Raw genomic sequence first — 22,415 nt, forward strand, 5'->3', positions numbered from 1 at the left:
ACGGCCGCCTGCGATTGAGGCGAGCTCGGAAGGAGTTCCATTACCTCCACTGTCTCGGCGGCCGGCATAACGCAGCCTGAAGCAAGCGCAGCTTCGTTCTGAGCAGCCCTTCGCTCTGCAGCAGTTCAACTAAAGGGCCGGAGAGGAGGCGCCTGCTCTTCCCCCGCCAGAACCAGCAAAGGCGGGAACCTGCAGGTGTCGCAGGCCTTTCGCTCTGTGCAAGCAGGGACGTTGAGCAATAGCTATGGGGGGTCAGGAACGCAGTTCCGGCTGGCTTGCTGACAGGGGGTGTGGCCTAATACGCAAATGAGCTCCTGCTGGGCTTTTTCTGCAAAAAAAGCCCTGGCTATAAGATCCGACATAGACGTGGACTGGTTTAGGTGGTTCAGTTTCCCATTCCGACATGTATAAAACCCACAGAGTGGCTTTAGCCCAAGTGTGGCCAAACTGTGGCTCAGGAGCAATGTGTGGCTCTTTCACACGCAGGGCTTTCTTTGTAGAAAAAGCCCAGCGGGAACTCATTTGCATATTAGGCCACACCCCCTGACATAACCATTGTTTCACATAGGACTTTTTGTAGAAAAAGCTCAGCAGGACCTTATTTATATATTAGGCCACACCCCCTGGCACTAAGCCAGCTGCAACAGCGTTCCTCTGCGTTCCTGTTCAAAAAGCCCTGGTTTTATGTATACACCTATGTATGTTATACATATGTACAACATACATATTTTTAAATGTTTGCTTTTTAATGTTATTGTAAATTATAGTTAAGTCTGTAACTTGGAAATGTAAAAGACTGTTGGCTAGAAAAGAAATGGAACAATATGGTTGGTGTTTGGATTTCTGAACCTTTATGTGTAACAGATCCTGGTTATATTCTTTTACTTTCAAAGGGCCCTATAGACCTTTTCACACAGTAAACATGTGTGAATATGCACAGAAATCTTATTTTTAAACTGATAGCCATCCAAAGAAGAGGGTATACATTTGCATTTCAGGCAGTATCTTTTTCTGCATCGATCAGTAGACAGATGACCAAAGGTCAGGAATATTTCAAAATTAAAAGGACAGGCGTAAATGATAGCTAGATTACTGAATTGTCTTTTCAATTTTACCACCGTGTTAACCTTCATTACCACATATTTAATTGTAACAATTAATTTAGAAGTTTGACTTTGTGTCTGTGGTGCTGGGAGAAATCTAGTACTTCTCCCAAATACGAATACATGACCAGGGAGCTACAAAAGGGTAGCTAGCTGTGTTTGTTGTAGCAAAATAAAATAAAAAGACATCCAATATTTGTTCCAATTTCAGTTTTCCTCAGGGCTTTTCTTTTAGCAGGAAGGCACGGGAATGCAGTTCCAGCTGACTGGGTGCCAGGGTGTGTGGCCTAATATGCAAATGAGTTCCTACTGGGCTTTTTCTCCAAAAAAAGCCCTGCATACAACGGTGTGACAGAGTCATTTCATCAGAGTGTGATGCTGAGTTTTTGAGCTCTCAGTGCATGTGTGAATGTTATTAATACAGGACTGAAAGCAGAAGACAACTCCTCTAAAACAGAATGTGCATTCTAGCCAATATACATTTTGCATTTAAATTACAGGTACGGGAAATACAGAGCTGATTTAAGCATCACTTATGAAAATAGCCTAAGTGGCTGTGTATTGTTAAAGATCTCCAAGTGTGTGCAGGTGGGAGGAGGCAAGTCAGGGGAAAAAAAGGAAAGCAATTCTACTAATGAGTGAGATGAATTAAAGATATTATTCAAAATCAATAGTGTATGCAGATGCTCTTTACAAATTGTACTTGCAAGGCTCAGGTGGCCAGTTTAGGGTAGTGTGCCAATCTAGCACTTCTAGCCATTACTTTTTCCTAAGGGCTTGCTGTTGTCCCCGTTGAAATGGACAAATTTACATAACAGGCAAAAATGTAGACATTAGAAGGAAATGGATTGCAGAGAAAAGATAAGTGGCTCAGATAATATTTGTGGAAATGATTAATTTTCTGCTTTGGAAAAAAGTAAACAAGATCGATTCATTTAAAAAACTTTGTACCCTGGGTATCATTTGGGTATAAAATGTTAGTAGGGAAAGGGTTACATAGAAAAATATTGGCTTTCTCCCATACTATAGCCCATGATAGGCTGTATTTCCTCCCCCCGCCCCTGCCCCCGCCCCCCATGGGCACAACCGAGAGTAGAGATCTGGATTTAGTGCTGAAACTCTTTCTGAACTGGCAGGTGGTTTTACAGCAAGAACTGGCTGGCTCGTCTGTGCTCCTGAAGTGATGCACGTAGACTTGTGGGGAAAGTTAAGTATTCAGAAACAGCAGCAGTGCTGCAGATGGGGGTGGGTGAGGAGATGTAGCGCCTGCTCTTGTCTCCTCTTGTGCCAGTGGTAATATCCTTAATGGAAGGATCATCCCAATCAATACCTCCAGGCAGCTGTTAACTGACTGCAATAATGGAATCAAAAATGAGTTAGTGCGAATGGCGCTTTCTTGCTGCTTTGGTATTAAAGATGCCTCTGCCCTGTGATAGTCAGGGGGCTGCTAAGACCCACAGGAGGAATTATAGTAGAGCGGTAAAGCTTTTTTTGCTGGATTGGATGCTGAATGATGTTACTTCTGCTCCTCTGGTCAACAAGCTGAAAAATTTAAAACTGGAGGCTGTGGCTTGACTGCTGTGTGACTGAATCAAATACCTACCACCTGGAGGGACCCAAGGAGGAAAGGAAACAAGCAGCATTGGCCTTGATTGAAGACAAGGCAATGTCATCCTTGGTGAAGGAGGATCTTAACAAGAAGCTTTTCAAATCTCTGGGGCAGAGCTTGTATGAGTTTATTGAAGTTGAATTCTCTGGCCAAGACCGGTTCTACCTTTGTGTTTCAGGTAAATATCACAGCCCTAATGTGGTGGTGGGGGGCGGACTAAGAGTTTCTATTATCCAGTGTCCATTCTGGCATGTGTAGGTAACCAAGAGTCAGGAAATGCTGATTCAGAGCTCAGCTCAGCCAGAAACTGACTACAAGAACTTGGGCAAACTACTGTTCTGTAATAGGGAGATGATAATCCTGACCGACTGTTGTGATAAATGACTGAAACAATACACATTAAGTTCTTTAAGCATTTTATGTGTTAACTGCTATTTAGTAGGGACTCAACAGGTCTGAGGTGATCCTGTACAATTCTCAACTTGAATTTATTTGTGAGTAAAAAAGTCAGCAATATATTTACTTGGAAGCAAAATGAACTGAAATCAACAAATTGCCAAATGCATGGGACTAGAGTTGGCTATAAATTTGTTTAAGGTTACACATTCTGCTCCAATTTGATCTGTAAAATTTATAATTTGGTTTATTTGGAAATGTTTATTGTATCCCACTAAGTGAAATATAGTGGGGGGGGGATCTTAATATTGTACCAGAGAAATAAACAAGCTAGTTTGTGAAAGCTGACTGCAGTAAAAAACATATTTCAGTGGGATTTGTTTTCAGGTCAGTAAGCTCAGGGTTAATTTATCTGTCTTATTAAAACCTCTTGGTATCAAGACAGCAAAACTTACCACTGTCTATGGTTTCCTTGAATTTTCAGTTTGTTGGCAGCTGTACAGAGCTAATAATTAATTTTCCTGAGAGGCAAATTTCAAAGAAACAGAAAGATGCATGGATTTGCTTTAATAGGTTGGATACATTTTGTTTGCTGCTGTATATAATACAAACAAAGCAATTTCCTAAGACTGTGGATTTTTTTTTCATCGCTTGCCTTTAATTTCTACAAGTTAATGAGGAATTTTTTTTTTTGCTTTTGCTTCTAATTTCATAAGGATGTAGACTTGTTTAAATATTTAACATTGTTTGGGCCCTCAATGTTTTGAAGTTCAACAACAGAAACAAAATGCTGTGCAATAATTTATCCTTATATGTTACCACAAGTCACTTGAAAATATTGCAGAGATAATAACTGGAAGTACTTCAGGGAGATTTGTGTGAAAGTTTCTGTAGGTTGAAGTATTTAAAATCTCTTGTGAAAATATATTTTCTTCCTCATAAGAAACACATTTTCTGTTCTCCTCCTAACTGGATAATGTGTGGAATAATGGAACAGACTTAAACACCTTATACTGTAACCCTGGATGTGGAGACAATAATTATTTCAATTGTATCATTTCACTATAGTCAACGATTTAAAACAAGTGCCTCACTGTGAAAAAATCTTGGTAGGAATATGTAATTAATATAAGGAAGCACTGGTTCTGTCTTGATAAATATTTCCAAGTAAAATGAAAAATCTCAAAGGACACATAAAAAAATGTTCAGGCTTTCTCCTTAAACTGTGCTGTGTAGAAACAGGTGGCTGGAAGGAAAATCTATGCAGCATTTGGCTGTAGAATGTAAGAAAAGGTAAAACAGGAAACTCTTATCCACATTATATTCACTGATTCAAGTCACTGAATTAATGTGAAGGATGAATAGAAATTGTATTTTTAGAAAAGGAGGAGATGAATGGAAACATGAATTTGTAGTTTTCTGTAGATCTTTTTGTGAGCTGTAGTTAATAACATGAAATTGCTAGCCATCTTAAGGCAGTCTGCTCCTTACAGTCTTCATTTGTGGTTCCTGGCTTGACTTATTAATATTTTTGCTGTTTTCCGGTTTTAAAGGGGCTATTGTCAAAACTTCCTTCCAAACCGTGATCATTCTATCCGTTAATGTCTGCATATTTCTCATTTACATCCAGTGTCTGCTTGCTGTGCTGCTAAGCAAAAATGACAGACGTTTAAGCAAGAGGTGGTAACCATTCAGCAAGGGATTTCAAGACCTGCCTTTTGTTGCTGAAGTCCACATGAGTAATTCACATTCTTCAATTTGCTATACTAAAGGTTTCACCCTGGCCTCTATGCTCCCATTAACTTTAAAATGGAACTAAATTTCAATCAATATGCTTGAAAGCAAAAAAGAACTATAACATTCTCTTGTTCCAAAATCATTCCAAAAGAGAGATCATATTTATCTCAGAAATCCCTATGAACAAGTCAAGGGTAGCCTTTTAAATTGTTTAAAATTGGATTGTGAAGAGTTACAGTATCAGTGCAGCAGCATCAGTCAATCTTGCCTTACCAATAGAAACTATTCATCTCTTCTAGGGTTTGCTTTCAATAGGTAATTCGTGTATACTGTCAGGCTTTAAAAAATTTGTACACCCTGTCCTAAGCAGATATGAGACCTGGTGAATTGAACTTTCTTCCCTCCAAGTGGTAACCAGGATGAAGGAAAATGCTCATACTAGACTTCGGGACTTTCTTTTTTCAACATCCACTTAATAAACCACTTTAGAAACTATAAAACTTTCCAAAGCAGGTTTTAATGTATCTTGGTGCTTTGCTGTTAAAAAAAAAAGTCATTTTTAAAAATTCCACTGGGCATTCCAAAGCTCTTTAGTGTGCCTAAAGTAGTTCTTGAGATATTGGCCAATGAATTCCGGATTCAGGGTCTTTGTAAAACAGCAATCCTTCCCACACCTACTTAAAAATAAACCTCATGGTAGTGAATGAGACTAAGTTCCATGTTAAGTGTTTAGGATTGTGTGTTGACATCAGTATTAGAAGGGTTTGGTGTTGCTTTTTTTTGCACACTATATCCTAAAAAAATAGCCAAAATGGGAAGAAGTTATCTCACTAATTATATTGTTTTTTGCACACTATATCCTAAAAAAATAGCCAAAATGGGAAGAAGTTATCTCACTAATTATATTGTCCTAATGAACATTACTCAATGTTTGCTCAAAACTAATTTCCAAGGCTACTGTTGCATAATTCAAAACTGCCAGAGTTCAACGCTATTTGTGTACCAAGCAAAGTTTTTCATAAAAGACAAAAAGTCCTCTCTCAATATTAGACTAACATGTTAATAATCACAATTTTCACCCTGTTAATATCTTTAATTTTATTTTTATTCCTAACATTTATAATTCAGGCAGTTGTAAATAATGTTGCTTTGAATAGATTTAATTGTTGAAATAAAAACATATGCCAGTGATGAAGGATGTGTACCTACCTAAAAGCTGAACGATGCCTCTTTGTGGATGCACTTAATAATAGGAGTACTATTTCAGTCTGACTGAAGTTAATGGAATTTACCTTCAAATAAATTTATTTTTGAATGAGGCTGTGATCCCCAACTCGATTAAACGAGAGAATTTTCAGTGTAATCCTAAACAGAAGTCCATTGAAAGCTTATAAGGGTGTAACTCGTTTTAGGATTACACTGTTAGTCCTATTTTGTGCTATTTTAAGTCTAAGGTGGGCAGAATCCAAATGAACTTGATTGTATTGTGCTGCTAAGTTCTATGGCCCTGTCTGTGTAGAAATTAATGTGTAGAAAGTAATGTATACATGGGGGGAGTCTAACCCTCAGCTTCACCCCAACCACCTTGTGTCCATTCAGTAGGCTTCTGTTCAGAGCATATGTGCAGAACATAAAGCATTGGTCACAAAGGAGGGATCACTGATTAAATGACAAATTAAACAAAAAAGTCTTCACCTGTTGGCAGAAGATGCCAGCCGAATGGGACAAACAGATCTCCCTAGGGAGAGAGTTCAGAAGCTTTGGTGCCATGATCAAGAAGGCCCTCTCCCAGTTGCCCACCCACCTTATCCCAGAAGGTAGGAGCCCCCAAAGCAGGGCCTTCAAAGTTGACTGAAGTGGTCATGCAAGTTCATAAGGGATTAGGCAATCTTTCAGGTATGTTGGTCCCAAACATACAAACAAGTGGGAACTATTACATCATTACTTGTTTTGGCCCAGGTAGGGTTTCTTCAGTGGTCAGCAATATTTGTACATATAGGCACATGACACAATAATAAAACAATGTATAAGTTGATGCATGGCCAAATTTTTTTTTCTAATAAAGAACAATTTACACAAGGCATGAGAGTGCTTATGAGGCCTCCTAGAATCTAGCTTTGTGCCCTATTCACATGCATTTGTGCTGAATGATGTTGCTATTGTATGTCTTCCAATTTTAGTCCAAAATATAAAGGTGTAGACATATTGTCAGAGCCAATGTATCATAAATGTTGAGCAGTTGGGTGGCTAACCAAGCTGGTTAAAGGCACTCTTGGCCACAGCTGACACCTGCTAATTAGGCCTGGGTCCAAGAGCACCCCCAGACCCCTGTTCTTTCAAGGGGAGTGAAACCTTATCCAGAACAGGTAGCACCTTAAATCCTGCCCACCTGTAGCACTTGCCTTGCCAGGAATAAGTTTCAGTTTACTAGGCCACATCCATTCCAAAAACTACTTCCAGGCACCAGTTTAGAGTTTCTACAGCCACCCTGGGATTAGCTGGAGGTGCGAGATAGAACTGAATGTCATCTGTATATTGGTTACAACCCACCCCAAATCTTCAGATGACCTACTTCAGCAGTTTCATGCAGATACCACAGAGAATAGAGGACAAGACGAAGCCTTGTGGGACTACGTAGACCAAAGGGCTGAATGGCTGTCCTCTGTCACCACCTTCTGAAACCTACACTCCAAGTAAGAACCACAGCAGAATGGTGCCTCCCAGTCCAGACAGGCTATCCAGAAGGATGCCATGATTGGTGCTATGGAAAGCTGCTGACAGGCCCAGAGTCGCACTCCTTCAGTTAATCTCCCAGCACAAGTCATCCACCCGGGAGACCAAGGCTGTTTCAGTCCCATAATCAGTCTTGAAACCAGGCTAGAAGGGATCTAAGCAATTTGTCTCATCCAGGAGGGCTTGGAGTTGTTCAGCCACCATCCAATCAATCACCTTGCCCAAGAATTGAACATTTTGGGCTTCTGTAGAAATGGACACACCACAACCTGTTTCAAGGCTGGGGTGGCCAATCTTTCTCTTAAGGAAGCATTAACTATCTCTTGAACTCAGCCAGTGCCTCCCTCCCCAGGTTTAAATAACCAGGAAGAGCAAGGCTCACACAAGCAGGTGTTAGGCCTCAAATTTTCAAGGATCAGACTTAATAGAATTGGACAAGTTGGTACCCTGGCACCATCTAGCCTTGTCATTGCTAATGTAGAATCCAAGTTGGAATGGCTGTGATAGATTTTATTTGCAAAGTACTGAGCAAAATGGTCACAGTGGGCCACTGAGCAGTCCGCCACTTCTTGCAGACCAGATCCCACTAAGCCTCTGATTTTGTGGATTAGTTCCACTGTCCTACATTGTGCAATGGTGGCAGAAAAGTGTTGGTTTTTTGCTACCATTGGTGCCACAGAGTATGCTTTAAAATGAGCTTCTGCCCATGTCCTATTGGATTCAGTTTGAGTCTTCCTTCAAAGTCACTCTAGCCATCTCCCCTGTTTTTTCCATCACCCATCTCCTTCAATAAGCGAAGGGACTACCTGGGCTCTAACAGCCGAGAGGGGGTGTCTGGGAGTGATTGTGACAACTGCCCAGGTCATTTCTTCATTCCAGAGGTATGAAGAAATACCCAACCAGGGAATTAGTAGAAGCATATCAACAGGAAAATCCCCTGGAGCCATCATTTGACTCCAGAGGCAGATCCTCTTAATAGATCCCCCACCTCTGCAGAGTCTTGGTATCTCTGTAAGTCTAAACCCAAGCAGGTAGTGATCTGTCCATGACAAAGGAACCATAGCCAACTAAGGCACCCTCAGATCACATCCCTCCTGCCCAGAATAACATACCACATCAAGAGCGTGATCTTCATGTGTAGGACCAGTTATTACCTGAGTCCCATGGTTATCAGGGAGGCCATGAAATCCTGAGCTGCTCCTGACGAGATAGCCTCAGCATGAATGTTGAAGTCCCCCAGCACAACCAGCCTAGGAGTCCTCTGCTCCATCCCAAGACTAGCTTGGTCAGGTCAGGTAGGGAGACTCTTAGGCAATGAGGTGGGTGGTACACTAACAGAATCCCAATCCTGATTCTCAATCCCAGCACACAGCCTTAAAACTGGTAGCATTCTGGATGAGGCACCATGCTAAACTATAGCATCACCACCTATGCTGATGTATCACTGAGTACTCTGAAGGGTTCACCCCTCCAACCTTCCCTAGTCCAGTTGTGCACGTGTAGGTTCTGTACACAACACACGATGAATGCATAAGATCATAGTCTCCCCCCCCCCCTTGAACTCATAAATTAGTTTAAAAGGCTTTTTGTTGTATGGCAAACCACAACTGACTCATTTAGGGTGCATGGAGGTCAGATGTTAGTCATCACACAGCATCTGGCAGCCAAAGGCAAACTGCCATGCAATGTTTTACTATTTTAAAAATTCAGTTTTATAACTCTCTCCAAAATGTTGTGTATGCTTGTGTATCTCCTGAAGTTTCCTGTATATTCCTAGAAGCATCAGATTAGCCACTGATGGAGACTAATTTAGCGATTGCCAGTTCCACCTTTCTGCTGTAGATACCCCTCATGGCATTCTTCTGGGTCCCCCGTAGAAGCAAATTTATTGTTAGGCCAAATGCCCTCAAAACGAGTTAGGTGGGCACCTGGCTCATTAGGAATCTTTTTACCAATTTATACCAGGCTCAACCATCCAGAGGGTAATTGCTCAATAAAAAGGACTCTAATTTAATAAAAACCAATTGTAATTTATTTAGAATAATAGTTCTTCCACACAAGATAAAAATACAAAACAATCACACATTCACACAGGCCTAAGAAACACAGATAGATTGATAGGGGAACATATAAGGGTAAACAGACAGGGTAATATTTACCATCGTAGTCTTGAGGAAGGTTCCAATGGCGAGTTCAGAGGACAGGGGAAATGGGCCCAAAACTGTGGCCAGAATTGGGGATGGATCTATGCAGCGGAATGTGGGTTGCTGATAGAAGCACACATGAGTGGAGTTGGGTCAGAGGTTAAATAGACTCCCTTAGACCCCTTAGGTGCTGGGAGGGAGGAGGGAGGAGAGAGGGGAGGCTCTGTGATGACCAGGAGGGCCGGGCCATTACAGAGCCAATAGCAAGTTCCCTGGTGGTGCCTCATTGGATACCTGCTTTGACCAATGAGCTTGCCTGGATCCTGAGTACCTGAAAGAATTTTCCTGATTAGAACAGGCCATGGGGTGGCTCCAAAATGAGAGTTGGAAAAATGAATAGAAGTGATTACTGGGTGGGGAACACTTAAGATTAGATGGACTTATCTGAAAAGGTGACAATAGGGAATCAAATACTGGCCTAGGTATCACCCGGTTTGGACAAAAGACTTGTTTATGACAGGAGATGTTCTTCCTCTTTTCTCATCATCTTCTGGTCAGGAGCTATTGTTTAGGGTATTGCCAGACAATCAGGAACATTAGTTGAGCTGTTAATCCATTCATGGGGCAGATGGGTTGCTTGCAGGCCAAGGGTGACACAGGGTGTGTCCCACTAAGAAGGAATGGAGTCCAGCCTGGCAGGGTATGCTTGGATAAGCTTATGCAAAAGCTGAAGCAGATGCTGGAGATGGAATCAGGAAAGCAAAATGGATTCTAGTGGTGTTAGCCCTTGGTAAACATGGTGCCCTGGCTTCTTCCACTGCAGCGGCCAAGACTGAGCACACAAGGAGTAGCTGGAGCACATCTGTAGTTCTGGCTAACACCCTTCCAGATGTAGAACGCTGCTGCAAAGCTGAGGCTTATAGTATCCACATAAGCCTTAGACACTGTAAGCAAAGTCCACTTCTTAGAGCAGATGTGTGAGAGTCAAAACTCCAGGCACCCTGGCAACCATACTGGTGATCACGATGTCCATATGTATGAAAAGTAGGGGGCTTTTTCCTCACATTATGGAGAGTTGCAGGCTGTAGTAAAGTTCCATGTAAATGTGGTCTAGATCAAAAAATGTTAGGTACAGAGGCTAGATGGGCCTCTGTGCTGATCAGGAAGGAGAATTAATCATGAGTAGACAAGAATGTTGATACCCCAACAAAAAACCTAGTCCCCTCAGTACTGTCCTAGTTACTCTATCAACACATATAAAAAGAATAACCTTGTTCTGAATGTCATCTGGATCACTAAAGAATAAAAAAGAATAATCTTGCTCTTAACTGTCAGATGGATCATAAATAAATTTATTTGAAGCAGAAAATTACTTTGCAGAAAAAAATGACATCCTTATAGCAATAGGTCTAAATGCTGGTTTTTATAGGTTAGGGGGCTTTTACTATTAGGTAAGCAATACATTTTTAAACAGTAGATGGGAGGGATTTTATTTCACAAGGAAGACACAGGAGCAACTGGTCTATAAAACCGAGCTACATGGCAGCTTCTTAAACTGCAAGTTTTCTTTTCAAACAACTGCACATGCCTATTAAACAGCTGTCGTAAGAATTCTGCTGAATTCTGAGAATCCCGTGGATTTTCCTTTAACTGTTTCTCCCTCAGTTCCAGCCACCTTGTCAGTTCTTTCATGTTTTTATTTTTCTCCCTATTCTCATGAGCAGTAAAATTTATCACCAAACCTCTAAAAAAGGCTTTGCTTGTTTCCCATAATACTTTAGGGGAGATGTCGTCTTGTGTATTTATCTGAAAGAAAAACTTCATTTCTTGTGTTGCATATTGAATACATTTTTTTATTTTCAATTAATCTGGGATTCATCCTCCATCCAGTTTTCCTTCTTTCACCTTTAAATCCCACCTGCATTGGATTGTGATCTGCAAATGTGTTTGGCAAAATTTCGACTTCTTCTAAAGATTTCATTAGTCCCACCGACATCCAGCACATATCTATGCATGACCATGAATTATGTCTGTGTGAGAATAACGTATAGTCCCTTTTGGTTGGATTAAGTGTACGCCAAACATCTACCCACACAAATTCTTCTGCAATTATAATTCTTAATGAACCTTCAGTTTGTTCCAGATGGTAGGTGCAAACACACAGTTTTGTTTGTTTTACATCGCAGAAAACAGTTGGCCACTGAACTCCAGCAAAGACGCTTGTCTTCTAACTAGCGTACCTGTCTGTAAGCCTCAGTCAGCACGCTGGACAGTTCCATATGTACTTGAGTTTAGGCAGCATTATACAGGCCAGTAAAAATTTGGTGGGTAAACATGTTCAATATTGTCAGTGCTGGACTACTTCAAAGTAAAATGGCAGGCTAGCCAAGCATATACAGCATAACTAAGATGATATAATCAGTGAGTGCAGCAGATAAACCACAATAGCATACCATTTGTCTGAGAATATGTATACGTAAGAAGAAGAGGAGGACGAAGAAGAGGAAGAGATTGGTTTTATACCCTGCTCTTCTCTCAGAGTCTCAGAGCAGCTTACAATCTTCTTTCCCTTCCTCTCCCCACAACAGACATAATGTGAGAAAGGTAGGGATGAGAGAGCTCTTTCAAGAACTGGTCTTGAGATAACGTCTCTGAGAGAACTTGTGACTGACCCATGGTTACCCAGCAGCTGCATGTGGAGGAGTGGAGAATCAAACCAGCTTCTTCCAGATTAGAGTCCACACTTTTAACTACTACACCAAACTGGCTCTCAAGGAATCATTGTACAAAAGCTATAGCACACTTTCAAACGCAAATATATGACTGAACAAAAATTTCATTACATTTTCAAATTGAATTGAAATTAATACACCATGCCAGAATTGAAAACTACAGGGTATTTTTAAAACAAAGTATTCTCCTGTGCTTCCACTTAGCGGAAAACAGCCCACAATGTCTGTGATATAGTCACATAATTTAATGAGGAAAAGGGAAGAGGGTGGCTAATGAGCAAATCAGGTTTGTTATAATCCCAAAGGATTCCTGACTAACTCTAAATTAACCATTCACATTTTAAACCTTTTAACTATCTTTAAAAACACTATTTACATTATTATTTGTCGCTTATGATTTTTGTTGATAAATGCTATAGGGATTTGGGAGACAGTATGTTGGCTAAAAGCAACCAAACTTAACAAGTTTAAAAACTTCTGCTGATCTTTTGCTATCAAACAGTGTCTTTAATGAAGAATCCATTTTCCATAGTCTTGTTTTCCTCCCTGCAGTGACCAAAGGAGAACAAGTACAAATATCTATGGTGAAACATTTTAGAGTAGGCCTTGATGAGAAGTATGAAATCTCTGAAAAATGGTTTCTCAATGACCTGGAGATGATTGATGGAAAAGAAGCAGATACTGTGAGTGCTGCATTTTTATAAGGCATATTTGTTCTTCAGTTTGTGATGCAATTGTTGGAGCACATGATTAATGTAAAAAGTTATTATGTTAAAATGGTATCATGGGATTTCAGGTTCAATATTTCTCAGCATCTTTATACCCTACTTGCTTGACTGCATAAGCACAGTCTAGGACACAGAGGGGAAAGTGCCTGCCAAAAACCTTTTACGATTGCTCTGGACTCCATAAAGTCTAGATCAGGGGTGGCCAAACTTGCTTATGTAAGAGCAACATAGAATAAATCTCAGATGTTTGAGAGCTGCAAGACCTGAACACCAGATGTTTGAGAGAGGAGGAAGGGAAGGAAGGAAATAAAATAAATGGGGAAGGGAAGGAAGAGAGGTGGAAAGAAAGCAACTTTAATTTTAAATACATTCTCCAAGCTGCCAGCTGGCTTGGCTTGGCAAAGTGATTTAAAGAGCATATGCCTTCTTCTCCAAGCCAGCTGACAGGGTGGTGGGGGCTTCAAGAGCCACATAATGCGTGTGAAAGAACCACATGTGGCTCCCAAGCCGCAGTTTGGCCACCCCTGGTCTAGATAGAGACAAAACACAGAGAGAGAGAGACCTCCAGAGACCCTGCTAATCCAGCTGCTTAGAATAACGTACCTTTCCATAAACAAACTGGGCATTCTGACAGCAAAATGTTCTATCATCACTGCAATTGAGGAGTATTTGGATTGTTGGATTAAATGTCTCTTTTCAGAATGCATTGGACAAGCATTCACAGTTTGCTTTGGAGATTTGCATTCTACCAGATATGTTGTTTATAAGTCTGTGTTAAATGAATATTGGGCCATACCCTATTGCCATTCCATTGGTGGAAGGAAATCTTTCCTTAACTTCTCCCCAAGCAGAATCTTGTGACCACCCAAAAAGGAATTGCTAGAAGAAAGGAAATCCTCACAGAAAAAAAAGCTATGTAGGTCAGTGTACTGCAGTGAGGAAGCTTATTAGGCAAGAAAACCCATCCTCCCACTTTGGCAAGGGAATGGTAATAGGATCCAATCCTCACCATTTGCAATTACTCTTTGAAATACTTAAAGTCCTCTGAGGCCATTTTGATAAGGTATAAAATAAATTTTAAAATACCAAGAATTTCTATATGAAAACAATATTTGATGCTGCTGTGGTTTCTAGTTTCCCAACAGAAACAAGGTACACTATATAAAAAATCAGATTCACATAGGGCCGGACTTGATGTATGCAATTGAAAAAGTTAAAAAATCTTAAGAGGACACAGTGAAAGGCAGGGACAAGACAGAGAAGGCAGGAAATTACCTATTTTGAGAATGTGAGAGTGACAAGATAAATAGAATACTGCTAAAATAATTTTAAGGAACTCACCTATTCCAATGTCTGTCATAATATTGATGAACAAATTACTCAGGTAAACTGTTAAGGCTTCTGTTAAGAATGTTGTGATGATCTTTAACGGGGCTTTTTTTGAGCAGGAACACACAGGAATGCAGTTCCAGCGGGCTTGGCGTCAGGGGGTATGGCCTAATATGCAAATGAGTCCCTGCTGGGCTTTCCCTACAAAAAAGCCCTATGTGAAACAGTGATGTCAGGGGGTGTGGCCTAAAATGCAGTTCCTGGTGGGATTTTTCTACAAAAAAAGCGCCCTGATTCTTTTCTATAAGATTTCAGGAACCTAGGGAGCACAGGAATATGGACATCTGATTCTATACATATATGGGTTTCTATTTAAAAAAATAAATTAAAAAAAAAATCAGCTATTCTGAATTGTCCAGATGGGAATGTGATGATCCCAGTGTTGATCCTTATTAGTCCAAATAGCTGATCAGGATCTGGAAATGTAAACATCCTCCAAAGTATTGAATGTGGCCAGGGCTGCTTTTTTTTTTAGCAGGAATGCACAGGAACGCAGTTCTGTCTGGCTTGGTGTCAGGGGGTGTGGCCAAACATGCAAATGAGTTCCTACTTGGCTTTTTTTGTAGAAAAATGAATGTGGCACAAAAGCAGTATTGGTTGAGCCTTTTTGCATGTGGTACCTTAAGTTAGTCTCTTGTGCATAGTAAGTTTAATGTGCTTTGGGTGACTGCTGCTTCTAGCCAGCTGTTTTGTTGTGTAATTATGAGAGTGGGAAAATTATAACTCTGCTCCTGTGATCTGGCTCCAAGCTCTATCCCATGTGTAACATGATCGGGATTCACCATGTGTTCAGAATCTCTTTTGCATCTGTGTGAATTGGCCTAGTGGCTACATACAGAGATCCTCCTGTTCATACAGTTTGATCACAGCCTGGCTCTATTAAACCACTAATGCAAGTCCACTCCAGTGATATTCTGTTTCTAGTTGCGTAGGTACCTAACCAAACCTAGGTTCTGTTGACATGATCGATGAGATTTCAGAAAAACAGAAAACCATTATCGGCAACAGGAGCTGTTCTAAAAAGATACCAACTTAACTCAATTTCCTCCAGAGTATTATTAGCATAGTACATCTCAGGAGCACATTATAACTATTTAAGGAGGCAAAATTTCTATGTGGGCAAAGATACTGCAGACTACTGTGAATGTATTTCTCTTCCTCAGTTATGAAGAACTGGCATGGGAACAGCTCGAATTTTGGAAGTATTTCCAAAATCTATTTTGGAAGTATTTCCAAAATCTATTTTGGCTTAATACATACTTTATGAATCCACAATAAGGTGCCAAAAGCTATGAAGTGGTTGAGTATAGCACATTTAGTATAGCAGAGTGTTCAGTGCTGTAGCATAAATAATAATTCTCTCTTATTTTTTTAAAGGACAATCCATGGTTTGATATGCATTTCAAGAAAGTATATAGTTGGGAAGCTTACAGCTGTGCATCTAAATATTCCTTTGCACGAACATTAAATAAATTGAATGAGATGTACCTCCAGAAAGACCTGAAGATTGTGAACTTTGATTTTACCTACATCAATGATGATTCATTTTGGTCATCCAACAATGGGGACTGTTTGGTTCTTATGAGGATCTGCTTCTATGCGTCTAATCTTCTTTGTCTTTCTCTGTGTCCTCTGCCAATAGGGTGAGAAACTATCATTCTTGTCACATTTTGAACAAAACTTCTGGCAGGAGTTCAGTACTGTATAAGCAGTTATATTTTTTCCTTTATCATTACTGTTTAAGCATTTGTTATTTCAGAATGTCAGACATTATAATATATATGTGCTTAAATATTAAATTCCTGCCTACTTATTTCAACAATGAATCACATGTGGCAGATGACATCTACACTAAAAACCTACTTTATATCAACCTGTCCTAAAGGATTATGGGAACTGTAGTTCCCTGAAGATTCTGGGTGTGAAGTGGTGCTCAGGGAAGCAACCAGCATACTGTAGTGGTCAGTGTCAGATTCGCATCTGGGAAACCGAGTTCGAATCTCCACTTATCCCATAGAAGCTTGCTGAGTGGCTGGACTAGTCTCACACTCTCAGCCTCACCTACCTCACAGGGTTGTTGTGAGGATAAAATGGAGGAGAGGAGAATAATGTAGGCCACTTTGGGTCTTCATTGGGGTAAAAGGCAGAACATAAATAAAGTAGATAAAATGAATTAAGAAGCTGCCTTTCCCTGCATGTGTGCATGCAATTAATTGTTCAGAGGAGTTGTTACAGTTTTAGAAGACGATTTTTCATTTTGATTCATCCAGTTGATCTAACAGTTTAGGGTGCAATCCACATTAATTCAATGCCCATTTTGATGGGACTGACTACAGCAAGTCTGCACAACTTGTGGTGTGTCGGAGCCTCGATAAACCTGCTTGTGCTGCAAGCCTAGAAGTTCGTAACACTGTGCTTGTCTGGAATCTCAGAGAGCACAAAACATAACTGGTAGGCTGAAATTTGGCTTTGTGGATCAGAAACTGCAGGGTTAGATGATAACAATTTTTTTAATTAAATCTGGATTGCAGCTAGCTGTGATGTGGATTTAGCAGATTTTGGAAACAAGCGCTAAATAATCTTGTATATAATTATGATCCTTTTGCTTATGCATTGCTGTATAAAATTTAAAAGATTTTGTACAATTTTGCCATTATGTAAGAGACTATATTTAAGGTGCTGTGTGTGTTCAGTATCTCTGGTTAGGGGAATGTATTGAGGGATTGGGATAAAGATGCCAGCCTCCCAGGTAGGACCTGGGGATCCCCCAGAATTACAGGTAATCTTCAGACTACAGAGATCAGTTCCCCTGGAGAAAAATCATGCTTTGGAGGACTCTATGGCATTGTATCCCACTGATCCTCCCTAGCCTTCATCCTGAAATCTCCAGGAGTTTCCCAACCCAGATCTGGCAACCCTACCCCTCCATCCTCCACTGGTAACCAAGGGGGACCTAGAAACCCCAGGTTGGGGGAGGTTTGGCTCGTCCTTGAGGATCTTTCTTTCAATGGTGGATCTGATGGAATGCTTGATTATAAACTGAATTTTCTATCTTTCTGGAAATGACTTTTAGCCTTTTACATATGTGAAAGCTTGAGTAAATGTCCACTTCCTGGATCTTCTGGCTTTAACCATGTAAGTTTATTCCCAATATAGCCTGTAAGGACTCTTAATTGTTTTAACATGATTACCCCTCTGGAACGTGAGAATGCTGCAGGATAGAAAGCACAAGAGACAGACAACTATTTTAACATCAGCTGTGTTCAAATTGCAGGCCCAGAAAATATAAGCTTCATTTCAGATACAGTCTGGCAGCTCCTTACAGCAAATTCAATTTTCTACTTAATAGGACTTGAGGAAGCCACAGTGCTGCAGGAAAAAATGGCATTGTTAAGAATTAAATGAATGAATAGGCCAACTGTAAATGGTCCATACCTTTGTTGTTCATGAGATATACAAGTAATGGGTATCTTTGACGGGCATTTTTGTGCTGAAGATTAATGTGTTACTTGAAAGCACTTTTGCTCTTGTTTAGGGATGTTTATTCTTAAAAGAGAACATATATCCTGCACCTTTCACAAGTTCAGGGCAGCTAAAAAAATTGTATATGTTCCAGAAATAATACAATAATACAGTATATACCTTGAATACCTCTCCTGTGAAAAGCTGATATAATATATGCTCATCTGCTATATCTGAAAAGGAGCTAATTTAAGCCCACTTTGCATGTTAGCGCAAACATCTGTGTTTATTGCATAAGACTGTGTTGTAATAATAATGTAATTGTTATAAGGTTGTTTTATTGGTTTTGATTTAGAGTGAACAAATGCTAATGCCCTGTGCTTCAAAATACGAACATCAATAAACTATGGGCTAGTCCACAATTACCACCAGCAGCTTTGGAGTACGCAGAAGACTATATATAAAGACACTGTGTTTTCTGTGGTCATGATGGCACAAAGTTTTGCTGTAGCCCTGTATAGTCTCTCTATGAAGGGGCCAGTTCAAATAGACCTTTTGTGTCAGGTATGAATTTCTGATGTCACTACATGTTCTCATGGTCTGAACAGGTTCTAGGTTAATGAAGAGAGAAAATCTGAGGTAGAGAATAGAGCCTGCAATCTTGAGAACACTTTCCTGGGAGTAAGCCCCATGGAATATAATGGAACTTACTTCTGAGTAGACCTGCATAGGCTTTGTAAGCATGTGGGATAGGAGTACTTTCTGGGACTTTTACAAAGGTATTTTTAAGGTTGTTCTAAATGACTAAAATGGTCAATGACTGTAAGAATAAACTGAACAGAGTACTTTCTGAAAGTTGGGAGACTCTTACCAGAAAGATCTCACTTCTTGGGAGAAGGATTTTGCAATTACGCTGTGGGGAGAAGGGGACATTATTATTACATATTACAAACTATGGATCAGAAAAAGGCCAAGTGCTAGGCATGGGACAGACTCTACCTCAGTTCCTAAGAAATAAGTCCTATTGGAAGTAAGTTCCATTCTTAGGAAATAAGTGCTGTTGATTTCAGTGAGACAAAGCAAGTGAGTCAGGGATCACACCCTAAATCACAAAGTCTAGTTAGCTGCACTGAGGATGATGTCATTGAAAATATTTTAAACATGACATTCTCAGAAGCAAATTCTTACATATTGGCACACCAATTTTGTATAACTGGATTTTTCAACCACAATGTTAGTGTATTCCAGCTATCCATTTCCAATCATATAAAACCTGGCTTCAAGACGACACTAAAAACAGTTCTTTAATTGTGACTTCCATTTTGACAAATTTGGGTTCCTTCTTACATTATTTTTTTAGATGTACTGTTGTACATATGTGGATGTGACACATGTATGTGTTTGCAAAATGCGTATTGTACAAGTATACTCCTCTGAAAACCAGGCTTGGCTGGTATTTACCTTTCATAACACATTAAATGTTCTCAGAGTAATAGGTCTGCAGGAAAAAAATGGGCAAAAAGTAGCTCCCAAACCCAGGGAAATATTTCCAGGTTGGTCCAAGATTTAGGAACCATACATACAACCCGCTCTGACCTGGATAGCCTAGCCTAGGCTAGCCTGTTCTCATCAGATCTCAGCTGCTAAAAGGGTTGGCCCTGGTTACCATTTGGTTGAGAGATGACATAGCGGCAGGGAATGGCAAACCACCTGAATGGATACTGCCTTGAAAACCTTGTAGGGTTGCCATAAGTCAGCTTGACAATAATTTCCACCACCACCAATGTTCCCTCTAAGATGCAGAGTCTGCACAAATTATTGTGCTCCGGGGTCATCTTTCCTGAGCCAAGACAAAAATCTGTGAGCTAGCTCACGCTAACTCAGCTTAGAGGGGACATTGACCACCACCACAGTGCAATCCTAAGAACATTTTCCTGGGAAATTGGACTGGTGTCTGAATCAACCTGTTTAGGATTGTCCCCTTAAAGATTAATTATATTGTCTTCAGGCTAGTCCAATGGTATTGTGGGATTATTTTCTCATGTCAGTAAGGGTTTGGGATGGTAGCGCACAATTTCCCTGCAGATCTGCAGTCAGCAAAATTATAAATAGCCAGTCTCTCAAATCATATAATCCACTCCAATGCTAATGGAGAATTGTTCCCTGCGCTGCTGCTTTTTAAAAAAATGCTTGCACCACACAGTTTTAAATATTTGGTATTGAAGTATTTAGTACTACCAATGAGGAATTAGGGCACAGTTTTATCAACAGCAAGGGCATTGGGAAGAAAGAATGAAAAGCTTTATAAATTTCTAGACAGCACCAAGGAGAGAGTTGATTTACCACCATAAGTAAAAATTTGTTCTAGATGAAAGAATGGAATTTAAAGGAAAAATAAATTGCTTGTCAAAATGGCAAGTATTTCAGAACTACTTCTATTGACTAGCTCACATAGCATAAAATAAGTCTGAGCCACACTGGGCCATTTGGCAAAGTGGAGAATTAAATAGGCTTGCCAGTTTCTAGGTGGTGGCCGGGGGTCCCCTGGAATTATAGCTCGACTCCAGAGATCAGTTCCCCCGGGGAAAATGGCTACCTTGGAAGGTGGATGCCAGCATTATACCCCACTGAGGTTCCTCCACTCCCCAAACCCTTCCCTCTCCAGGCTCCATCCCAAATATCTCCAGGAATTTCCCAATCCCAAGTTGGCAACGCTATGACTTTTTTTAGGCTGTGGTGTAACCTGATCATCTAATGGCCAGCATGAATAGGCAAATTTCAGCCATGTTGCCTAAGCCAGCTGGAATCATCCCAGAGGGGATGGTAGGATGCTGAGCTTAAGCGCACTGTCTAGGAATTGGGCCTGCAGAACTGGTTTGGATTTGAGGAAAATGAGGACCAGATTGATGTTGTGGACACTTGTAAATAAATTATTACAAAGATGCCATCAGTCTTCAGTGTTCTTTCTGCCAAAGGAAGCCGCAAAGGATGTTGATAACTAATACCCCCCCACACACACACCCCAATCATTCTGGGTGCTGTGTGGCCACCGTCAGTTAAGCTGTTTGGTTGCTGGTGGTCAGGGATAATCAACTGAAATTTCCTCAAAGGATGGGAGATATTTTTCCTGAATGCGCAATTCACCAACACAGAAGAGAATCTGAGATGGATGCTCTGAAGGGGTAGGGCATGGGAGAGAATTTTTTTTTTTTAAGTAGCAAGTCAGAGAAACAATTTTGAACTGGGAGTTCGATAGTTTAGAAGCAACCAGGGGATTGCTTTGGGAATCTGATGCAGGAGCAGCACATTTTGCTTGTACATAAATCAGGAATTACCAAGACAGAATAGCTTTCCAGAACACTCATGCTTCTGTAAGATATGTGGTAAGTACTTAACACTATTTTAAACAGCTGTGGACCCATGTGCCTTTGTTCCCAGTGGGGTCCCAAAGCAGCTTACATCATTCTCCTGTCCTCTATTTTATCCTCACAACAACCCTGTGAGGTAGCTTAGATGGAGTCTGTGTGAGCAACCCGAGTTCATTCAGTAAGCCTCTATAGCAGAGTGGGGATTTGAACCTCTTCCAGATCCCACTAACCACCACCCCAGCAAGAAAGCCAGACCGTGACAGAAGAGCAACCTCTTAAAGCAGTACAATGTTTATGAAGTAGAAGTAAACACTCAATACGTACTCATTAGAATAACACAAAATACAGCAACACTTCACCATTCAACAGGTAAAGAGAAATCGTCTAAAAAAATTAAGTCCCAAGCATTCCAAACATACAGTCCAATGTCTTTCTATTTTAGGTGCTTGCTGACTTCTCTGGACCTGGGACTTAATTGTTTTTAAGACTATTGCTCTTTTGGTGTTCTTTTGGGAGCCGATTTAGTGTAGTGGTTAAGTGCTCAGACTCTTATCTGGGAGAACCGGGTTTGATTCCCCACTCCCCCACATGCACCAGGTAGTTCCAAGTAGCAGCTGGAGATCTCCAAGCAACTGAGATCCGTTCCCCTGGAGAAAATGGCTGCTTTGGAAGGTAGATTGTGGCATTATACCTTGTCGAGGTCTCTCCCCCTCCCCAAACCCCACCTTCTAGGCTCCACCCCCAAACTCAAATCATTTCCCCAACCCAAAGCTGGCAACCCTACCTAGCGCATATTAAGTCTAGATTAGCCATATAAGTCTGTAACAGAAAACAGGAGTCCAGTGGTTCCTTACAAAACCAACACAATTTATTTATTGGAGAATGACCTGCTGTGAATCAGAAGAACCACTTCATCAAATGCATGGAATGTACATCCATAGGAGATACATTTGTGTACAGTGTGCTCCATTGTGTCCGATGAAGTCAGCTCCGATTTATGAAAACTCATGCTAG

General features: G+C 40.5%; 2 protein-coding genes across 2 annotated transcripts in view; one reads left to right on the forward strand and one right to left on the reverse strand.

The window, feature by feature from the left end:
* The window catches only part of LOC132577572 (cyclic nucleotide-binding domain-containing protein 2-like), a 44,671-nt gene extending 44,594 nt beyond the window's left edge, over nucleotides 1-77 (reverse strand). The window contains exon 1 of the mRNA XM_060247364.1: nucleotides 45-77. Coding sequence (XP_060103347.1) covers nucleotides 45-68 — 24 coding nt within the window. The 5' untranslated portion in view covers nucleotides 69-77. The remainder of the gene's footprint in view (nucleotides 1-44) is intronic.
* Nucleotides 78-2,594: 2,517 nt separating this feature from the next.
* Nucleotides 2,595-16,370, forward strand: EXOC1L (exocyst complex component 1 like). Its single transcript, XM_060247307.1, has 3 exons — nucleotides 2,595-2,890; nucleotides 13,007-13,137; nucleotides 15,949-16,370. Exons 1-3 carry the CDS (start codon nucleotides 2,770-2,772, stop codon nucleotides 16,216-16,218), a joined length of 522 nt encoding a protein of 173 aa, XP_060103290.1. The 5' UTR covers nucleotides 2,595-2,769; the 3' UTR covers nucleotides 16,219-16,370.
* Nucleotides 16,371-22,415: the final 6,045 nt, after the last annotated feature.

The sequence above is a fragment of the Heteronotia binoei genome, chromosome 9 (assembly GCF_032191835.1).
Source record: "Heteronotia binoei isolate CCM8104 ecotype False Entrance Well chromosome 9, APGP_CSIRO_Hbin_v1, whole genome shotgun sequence".
Lineage (NCBI taxonomy): Eukaryota > Metazoa > Chordata > Lepidosauria > Squamata > Gekkonidae > Heteronotia > Heteronotia binoei.

What these genes read in the sequence shown, in the direction of transcription:
- EXOC1L (XM_060247307.1), top strand. Translation starts at nt 2,770, where the DNA reads ATGTCATCCTTGGTGAAGGAGGATCTTAACAAGAAGCTTTTCAAATCT. An exon ending in GTTCTACCTTTGTGTTTCAG is followed by an intron (nt 2,891 to 13,006) that starts GTAAATATCACA and finishes TCCTCCCTGCAG; the next exon opens with TGACCAAAGGAGAACAAGTA. An exon ending in ATGGAAAAGAAGCAGATACT is followed by an intron (nt 13,138 to 15,948) that starts GTGAGTGCTGCA and finishes ATTTTTTTAAAG; the next exon opens with GACAATCCATGGTTTGATAT.